We start from the raw sequence: 9591 nt of genomic DNA on the forward strand, positions 1-9591 counted from the left end.
AAGTTCTACCCGATGCCAGACAGTCCAGTTTCTCCCCGTATGAGTCTGGGTCCCCAGCGACTTGCCCGGAACTGGAGTTCTGAGCCATCGGGAGCTTGTGTCTCCTTCCCAGTTGCCAGCCCTTTCCGCGTGCGCCTCCATACCCCTGCACTTTACTTCTGCACCTCTGCTGAGTCTCAGTGTGCTTTTCTCTCTCCTTCTAGTTGTAGGATTTCCACTCAGCCAGCCTTCCTGTGTTTCTGGATGATGTCTGTGTTGTCTTTTAGTTGTATTTTTGCAGTGGTTGTGTGAGGCAGCAATTTCAGGTGTTTACCTATGCTGCCATCTTGGTTTCTCTGTACCTTTTTTTTCTTAATGTCTATATTTGCTTGTTATTTCTTTGCTCTTTTTATTTTCAACTTTCTAAGCCCCTTTATTTTTAGATAATGTTTCTTGCATAAAACAGAGTTTATTTTCCTCCCATCTGATCTGACAGTCTTTTTCTTTTATTGGTGAGTTTTCCATTACATTTATTGATAGTATGGACATATTTGGTCTTGATTCTATTATTGTGTTTATATACTGTTTCTAACATTGTATTGTCATTTTCTAGTATTTCCATCTTTGTTCTGTGGTGTGGGTTTTCCATTTAAATCCATCCTTCTGATAATTTTGAGGATTTATAACCTGATTTTAGTTCTAGTGGTTGTTTAATGTCATCTTTTACAGTGATTCATGCTTCTATTTCTTGATTTACCAGTATTAAAAAGGAAGTAGTATCTATTGATATTCCACTTAAAAAACTACACTTAACTCACATGATTGAAGTTTAGTTTCAAGAAAGCTTTTCTAAAGGCCATCTCTTCTGATAAACAGTAAAGATAATGAAAGCTCTCTCTCTGTTGCAGATCACAGTTCCTGCCGGTGAGTGGGTTTGAAATCATTAATTTATTTATTCACCAGAATGTATTGCAGGTTGTATTTACAGGTGCTGTATAAATGCGAACGTCAGACATGCATCCTGTCCTCATAAAACTTTCAATATAATAATGAAAAACATACTGAACAAATGATTCCAAGTGGAAATGTGACAAACGAGTGAAGTGAAGGAGCGTGCCTGAGTCCCTGTGTACTGATTATGTATTAATGAGAAATTACTATGAAAACTTTGCCTGTGGAAGCAACACATGAAAAACTTGTAGGCATCACGAATGAGCACTCTTACTCCAGGGCTGTGGTCGGCGAACTGTGGCTTGCGAGCCACATGTGGCTCTTTGGCCCTTTGAGTATGGCCACGAAGTTTCAATTGCACTGTACGTGTGCACCCGCACAGGTATTTTGTGGAAGAGCCACACTCAAGGGGCCACAGTTTGCTGACCACTGCTTTAGGGGCATCTGAGGGTAATGGTACCTCTGGAGCATTTGATGGGCGTTTCGTGCCCACTCTGAGAGTTAGGTAGCATTGTGAGAGGGTTTCGACCTGCAGCCACAGCAGATGGCGACCGCTCCCTCACCCTCCTCAGCTCTTCTGTGCATTTGCTTCATTCTTCCATCCTCTTTAGCCCTAAATGTTATCTGTTGCCTTAACAAGGGATCTCACTGTAATTTTCACCACCACATGAATCAAGTTTTTCCTTGGTTCACATCATCATTTTTTTGTCATTGTCTAGCCCTTTCTTCCTAGGCCACTCTCACAAAACAAGGGGCCAGCTTATGCTTGTCTTTTGATGTTGGGTGGGCATGGTATTAACTAAGTTAAGTTGGGTTTTGCTGACCAAAATTAGACAGCTCATGTATCAATCACATGGGGTTGATTTGGAGAAGAGCAGCGTACACACTGGACAGTGAATTCCTTCTGGGCAGGAAACTGCGTCCCTCTGCACAGCCCTGCCCCAGCGTCTTGCGTCTTTAGCTTTTCATGAGCCAGGGCCTATGAAGTGCACATTTTGTGGGTTTTGTGTTAGTCAACAAATATATGACAAGGTCCTTTGTTCTTTGATTAGATTTAGCCCAAAGCCTTAGGAAAGCGAATAATATCTTTATTATATTTAGCATCAGAAGTATCCTGAGCAATTCAGTAAAATATTTATATTTTTCAAGAATTTTCTCATGTTTTTGTCACTATTTTGATAACCTTCTGAGACAGATTTAGGCAGTTACTGGTATTTCTGTTTTGCTGGTGAAAATACAAAGAAGTCAAGTGACTTACCTAAGGCTGCACGTCTGTTTAGTGGTTGAATCAGGAATACAGCTCCCAAACTGGTGCTCTTTCTGCTCCCTGCACTCCCTCCGCTGGGCCACAACTTCATCAGGCCTGATGCGAGTGCCAGCTGTGTGTCTAGCATCATGCTCTTGACAGATGAAGACTGTGCCAGTTGAAACTCTTAAAATGGTGAGAGTTGAATGTTAACTTTGGTTCTTCTATTTTACAAAGTATTAACACTTTTGTCTTCATATACTTTAAAAGGTATATTCCATCTTAGGCATTTTAAGTATTTCCATTAGAAAAATGCTAGTAGTCTTATTTCTTTGACAATTACTGTTAGAAGTTTTAACTTTTAATGTTAGGAAATACAAAACCTATAGAGAACCATCAGAAGAGGCAACTTTCAGTCAGTCTTCTGACAGTCCGAGATTGCAATGGTGAAGTGGGGCAAAGTGGGCTTGAATCAATCAGGAGTTGGATTTGGTAATTAGGTTCCTGTGACCTTGGGCAGGTCAGTGTTAATACAGTAGTAGGAGTGGAGTCCAGGTTTGAAGGAAAAAGGTGAGTGGAACGTGAGGAAATAAGGCAGAGTTTCTCTTCTAGTGGAAGGGGGACGGCAGAGATGGTTTGAGGGAGAAGTGGTGTGAATAAGGACAGTTTGCAGGTTATCAGAGTGTGCGTATATCTGTCACTTCAGGGGAAGAAGCCCCAGGAGAGGAAGAGGGGAGGGAAAAGGTAAGAGGAAAAGTTGGGCAAATTGATGAGACAAGATCCGCAGGAGGCAGGTGAAGCTGTGACCCAGAGTCAGGAGGTAGGTAAAGAAGCTACACGAAAATGGCTCAGAAGAAGCCTGAGGTAAGGGAGGGTATTTGAAGAGGCTCAGGGCTTTAGGCTTTAGCTCCTAGTTTTAAAGCAATAAACAAGGGCTAAAAGAAGTTTTAAGTTTTTGCGTGGCTCACTTTGTTGAGACGGTTTTTCTCAGGGCTTTTAATTTAGAATTGGCCAGGCCCTACTGATAGCTACATACTAAGCATTTACGGAAATTGACATGTTCAAGATCAACCCACCAGTTCTATTTTGTTGTTGCACCTATCCTTGAACACCTAAAGTCATTCTGTGCCTTTCTCTGTATCAATCACAGATTTGCACATGCTTATGTTCTCAGAAAGCTCCTTCTAAAATCTCTACCTACAGGTGCTTTCTAGCATATGGGGTGGATATAAAATGTCCTGTTTCAGTTGTTTGGAACTATACCTCTTCCAATAGAAATGATATTAGAAATGGCCAGCCCACAAAAGACCATTGACTCTAAAGTGTAATGGAATTATTAAAAGTAATTATTGTGGCTTGGCTGGCGTGGCTCAGTGGTTGAGCATCGACCTATGAACCAGGAAGTCATGGTTCGATTACTGATCAGGGCACATGCCCGGGTTGTAGGCTCAATCCCCAGTGTGGGGCATGCACGAGGTGGCCAGTAAATGATTCTTTCTCATCACTGATGTTTCTCTCTCTCTCTCTCTCTCGCCCCTTCCTCTTTGAAATCAATAAAAAAATATATTTTAAATAATTACTGTGTATATCTATGTTCCTATCAGGAAGTCATTAAATTTCAATTCCTGAGGTAAGAAATGTTTCTCCCACTTCTGCTTTATCTTACCCCCTACTTGTCTGGCAGTGACAAAGAGGCGCCCAGCTCCAAGCCACTTAGGGTGGTTCTCTAAGGCCCAGGAACGAGGAGTTGGGCCAGAGACTCTTGAAAGTGGACAGAGGAGCAGCCGCAGTGATGGCGTGTGTCGGTGGAAGGGTCTGCCTGTGTTTCAGCTGGGAGCCCAGGCCCTGCCAGTGCAGACCTCCTGTCTCCTGCCCTCCTCCCCTGGACCATGGTTCTCAACCAGACCTGATTTTGTCCCCACCCCCCACCCTCCCCCATGCACCATGGGCACTTGGCCATGTCTAGAGACATTCTTGGCTGTCACAAACGGGGTGCTGCTACTGGTATCTAGTGGGTGTAGGCCAGTGCTGCTGCTGACCATCCACACACAGACTTCCCCAGCCCCACATGCCAGCCGCGCTAAGGGTAAGAACCTCTGCTCTCGACCATGGCTGCTGGTTCGAGTCTCTTTCCCCTTCTTGCTTGGCTGCAAAACAAAAGTGTAGTTTGTGTTCCCTAATTCTCTTCTACCTTTGTTCTTGAAATATTCTCAAAGAGTCCTTTTGAGGTTTTTCTAAAGGCTTTACTATCATCACACCATGGAAATAGATGGGCTAAAAATAACAAAATTACAGTTTCAGGACATCTTAATTAAAAGCTGTCCATGTTATCCCCCAGACCGTAAATAGAACAAACTTCAGCTCCTTTTCTTGGCTCTGGTCTAGTCTTCCCATTGTGGTTTCCTCTTTCCTGGGCTTCCCTCCTCCTTTACCCGGACTGCTCAGCTGGCGAGAGCCTGGGCCGTGATCCGTCACCGGTCCAAATGAGGAGCGGCAGGAGCGCTGGAAATCCTTGGGTTCTTTCAACAAGGAGTGAAGGGCCGTTTCCTTTGTATTGCATATTCCGTTGCCTTCCTTCTTTTAAGAAACTCACAGAACGAGATGAGGTCACAGCATCTCCCTGAGCTCTGCTGCGTCGGCACAGCGGTCCTTCCACGGCTGCGCTGTCCTTACCTCCACCGCGAGCTGGTTTTCTCATCATTTCCCTTTGAATTAGTAGAAATTTAAACATTAAGAATTAAAGATTATAGAATGTAAAAAATGTAACTTTTGATAATTTAGAATTGGAGTTGTTAGATGTAAAATATTATTAATCATATCTGTACATACTTTCCATACTTTGTTTTTTGGTAGTGTTGATTTATTTTTTTCAAATTAAATTATGTCTATATAAATTTTATTATAAAAGTACTTCCTAATCTTATACTCACTGATTCCTCTGAATATGTTTTCATTAGAAATTAACTGGCTTTTGTTTTCAATGTCTTTTTCTGTAGTTGTGATATTCAAAGCTTAGTGATGGTATCCCCTAAAGAGGAAATAGAGAGCAGGTGGGGTTTCTTGGGACATCTGTCACATTCATCATTTATAACCTTCACCTAACTATCTTTCACCCAGGATGATTAATGTATTTGTGTCCTCATATATGTTGACCACATATTCAGTTGATGATGCAATGTGTAGAGAGATGTAAGGAGATCTTACTATATACCAGAGGCATTCAAAGGGCAGTGAAACATTCTATTGCAGGTATTCTTGGTGCCGGCAGTGAGGTTGTTGTAAATACAACATACTACTATTCTGCCATAATACAGTTATTTTACTGTATCTTTGCATTTGTCTGGCGAGGGGATGAGGGGCAATATTATCTGATACTTTTTGTGTATCTGGGAGTCAGAATGAGAAGCCCCAAGAGTACATATAAAGCTTGATCTTTGCTCTGTGACAGGTCTTTTTCTGTACTGGCTTGTTTAATCCCCACAATAATCTTATGTGATAGTCATTGGTGCCACAGTTTACAGAAGAGGAAATTGAGCCTTTTAAAGCTATAGAGCTTCTGCAAGGTCTTACTTCTAGAGCTGGGATTTCAGCTTGGGTTTGTATGTCTCTCAAGATCCTCATTCTAAGTCCAGTGACTCCCATATTTAGTCATTCACACAAACATTTTTTCAGTACCCCTATGTGACAGGCCTCAGGGATCCAAGATTAAAGACAGATACGGAGTCCTAAGGAATTTTTTTTTTTTTTTTTTGGCAGTGGTATATATGAAACAGACTAGAGAAAGAGGAAGGCTTGAGGACAAAGATACTATGTTATCTACTGTTGCATCCACAGGGCAAGCACTGCACATAGTAGAAGCTCAGTAAATGCATGCTGAATGGATCAAAGACAGTAGTGAGAAGTAGTAGCTAATAGGAGAGAGAATGAAGTATAGAAAGGATATGAAATCAAACAGCAGAATTGTCCTGATCCATTTAGAGTTGGGATAAGCAAGTGGCTACTCAGTAGCCCCATGGGGTATAAAGAGCCTCTAGTGCAGTGATGGTGAACCTATGACACGCGTGTCAGAGGTGACACGCGAACTCATTTTTTTGGTTGATTTTTCTTTGTTAAATGGCATTTAAATATATAAAATAAATATCAAAAATATGTCTTTGTTTTACTTTGGTTGCAAATATCAAAAAATTTCTATATGTGACACGGCACCAGAGTTAAGTTAGGGTTTTTATTTGTTTTCTTTCCCCTCATGAAATATAACATTACACTTTCATACCAAGTGAATCTTTAAAAATTTAAGTTACGTTCTTTGGAAGATACCTTATAAAGAACTATCTATAATGTATAATGTAACAATCTATAGTACTGTAACAGGTTACATAAAGTAATAAAAACTTTTTTTGAGTAATATCATTTGAAAGAATTGTGATGCATTGAAGTAATTTCTGTTTGGAGTACCATGTAGCTTTTTGTAAAGAAAAATATGGGGAAATTAGGAAATGATTGAAATGATTTCATTTTCATTATTCAACAGCATCGATGCGCTACTTTCTTGTTCCGAGAATGTGTCCATTAATAGTGATATTTTGCTTTACAGCTTTTCTGGGAGAAGAGGCTACAAGGACTTAGTGCATCGGATGTAACAGAACAAATTATAAAAACCATGGAGCTACCTAAAGGTCTTCAAGGTATTATTACCTCAGCTCAGTTGAGCGGTGCCCACTGTGTGCTGGGCTCTGTGGAAGCTGTGGAGTCAGGATGGAGGGGGTGGTGTGCCTTGCTGGGTGAGGGCCCTCTTGCATAAACCCAGGGGGAAATGTACATGAAACGCTTGTATTTTGCAAGGATGCTTTAGGGCAGCGCATTACCTAAGATTATTTTTCTGTGTAAAAATGTTGGTTAGGTTTCTCATATAAATGAACTCATGTGCTGCTTCTGGAACCAAATGCACTGAGTGGCAGACTTTCCCAGGCTTCCTGCTCAGAGGAGCATCTGCCCCCCCCCCCCCAAGCACCTGGTCTTTCTTTCTGTTACGGAAGGAAGAGCCAGCAGCTCTCCCCCTGCCTCTCCCTCCACAAACTGCTGCTGCACGCACAGCGGTGGGAACCCCTGCACCTCAGTCCTGCAGCAGCAGCACGTGGGGTCGGGGTGGAGGGCTCAGCTGCTAGGTGCCTGCGGTGTCATATTGATTCCAAGTTCCAGAGAAGCATCCTTTTCCAAGCAGGAGAACTTCAGCTCCTAAATCTTAATCCTAATGTGGATTGCTTAAAAAATCCTCATCATTCGTTGGTTAGAATATTGTCTCATTCCTCTCTGCTCTTGGGAATTGTTGCTTTAACAAGTTTATGACTAAGCAATGCATTTGAACGTGGCCCTCGGGGCCAGTCTCCCAAAAGTAGTCAAGGTGTGCAGTTATTAGGTAAATCTGTGAACTTGGATATTTTGTTCGGTATTTTGAAAAAAACCGTTAAAACTGTAGGCACAGCATGCTTGCATTGGCTTCTCCTTTGAAGTCTTCAAACAAGGAAGATAAGTGTCGAGATATTGCCAGAAATTAATGTTAAAAGCTATAAGAGAAAGCTATTCCAGGAATAATTTAGGAAAATATTAAGGGGGATACTTGAGTATAATATGACTTCAGAAGGCACTTAGATCATTAAAATAATTGACCTTGCTTGAGGAAATGTAGCCAACTTCTAAAAAGTGGAGAAAAATTTTTGGAAAATATATTTTAAAATCATGTTAAAGTTTTATTGAATTGCTTGGCTATTTTGTTAATGTTTCTTTAATGTTAATTCATTGGTGTATAATAACTATTAAGTAGATATTATCTAATTCTTTGCTGCTTTGGCTTATATCAGTTTAATATATGACCCCCCCCCCAAAAAAAAATATATGATCCCAAATGAATATAAAAATAGTGGTTGTTTTAGGTAACATAGGTTTGTCAAACACATTTAGAAATTTCCCTTAACAAGTCCATTTTTCTGATTGCAGGAGTTGGTCCAGGTAGTAACGACGAGACCCTTTTATCTGCTGTTGCCAGTGCGTTGCACACGAGCTCTGCTCCAATCACAGGGCAAGTTTCCCCTGCTGTGGAAAAGAACCCGGCTGTTTGGCTGAACACATCTCAACCCCTCTGCAAAGCTTTCATTGTCACAGACGAAGACATTAGGTAAGACAGTTTCATGTAACTTCAGAACCTTGTTTTTTACATCTGGTAAGTGATGAATCAATCAGAAAGTTATGTATGTATATTTATAGAGCTTTTGTGAAGCCAGTGGGAGGTGATGTAGGACATTTGAAACGTGTGAAAAAAGTAGAAGAGTGTGGATAAGGGTATCATTGCAATCATGTCCAAAGGACAGGTCAGTTGCACTCTACTCATCCTTGTTGCAGTGTCTTTTGTACTCTGGGCTCTTCCTTTCACTTGGTTATGCCTTTTGTGATTGCTTCCTGCATTGTTTTTTCTGCAAAGCAGTGTCTCTTCAAAGCAGATGATAGCCATGCTCAGTTGTGTTTTCAAAGTTAATTTACTTATCTTGATTATGTTTACTTCAATGTAGAGATTTATTATCTCTATTTCAGCTTGTTTTAAGGAAAGATTTAAGGTGGCTCCAAAGAGAGAGAGGGAGACAGAGACACACACACATACACTCACGCACTCACTCAAAAGCAGGGGTCCTCAAACTTTTTAAACAGGGGGCCAGTTCACTGTCCCTCAGACGGTTGGAGGGCTGGACTATAGTTTTAAAAAAACCTATGAACAAATTCCTATGCACGCTGCACATATCTTATTTTGAAGTAAAAAAACAAAACGGTAACAAATACAATATTTGTATTTGCATGTGGCCCGTGGGCCGTAGTTTGAGGACCCCTGCTCAAAAGTCTAATGAGAAACAAATGTGGAAGGTGACACACCAGGTAAACCAATAGAACAGAGGGTACAAGCTGCATCTATTAACGTCTTTTACTTTTTCTGAGGCTGGACCGGGACTTAGGTTTCTAGCAGTTCATAGGGAAAGGAAAGCATACAGCTTCAGTTGATAATGCCCAGGAAGTATAAGCAAACTGTTGTTCAGGAGAAACAAAATATTCCAGCTATGAAGACCTCACAGACATTCTGATGAGGGACTTGTGAGCTTTGGTCCCATTACTTATATGAGAGTGTGGAATCCTTTGTTTCTCTATAAATAGGGCAGTGGGAGTGCTTCCCCGTTTCCCTCTTCTGGGTGTAAATGAGAAGCTTTACTGGGTAGTATTTCTAGACAAAACCAGCAGATGGCACTTTTGAATCGTGTAATTTACAAATACGTTTTACATTTGTATTTTTTTTCTAAATCCATAAAAGTTGTCATGAGAGTGTTTTTTAAATCATGAGTCTAGCCAGGTCTGTAATTGGGTTTACACCTTTCTGG

The 9591-nt window shown here is 41.0% G+C and overlaps 1 protein-coding gene across 2 annotated transcripts in view; it reads left to right on the forward strand.

Annotated features, from left to right (window-relative positions):
* The window catches only part of MBD2 (methyl-CpG binding domain protein 2), a 33953-nt gene that overhangs the window by 19761 nt on the left and 4601 nt on the right, over positions 1 to 9591 (forward strand). For both annotated transcript variants that reach the window (XM_015565689.1, XM_006766400.2), the window contains exons 3-4: positions 6771 to 6861; positions 8171 to 8348. In XM_015565689.1, coding sequence (XP_015421175.1) covers positions 6771 to 6861; positions 8171 to 8348 — 269 coding nt within the window. The remainder of the gene's footprint in view (positions 1 to 6770; positions 6862 to 8170; positions 8349 to 9591) is intronic.

This window comes from Myotis davidii, unplaced genomic scaffold (assembly GCF_000327345.1).
Source record: "Myotis davidii unplaced genomic scaffold, ASM32734v1 scaffold520, whole genome shotgun sequence".
NCBI classification, from domain to species: Eukaryota; Metazoa; Chordata; class Mammalia; order Chiroptera; family Vespertilionidae; genus Myotis; species Myotis davidii.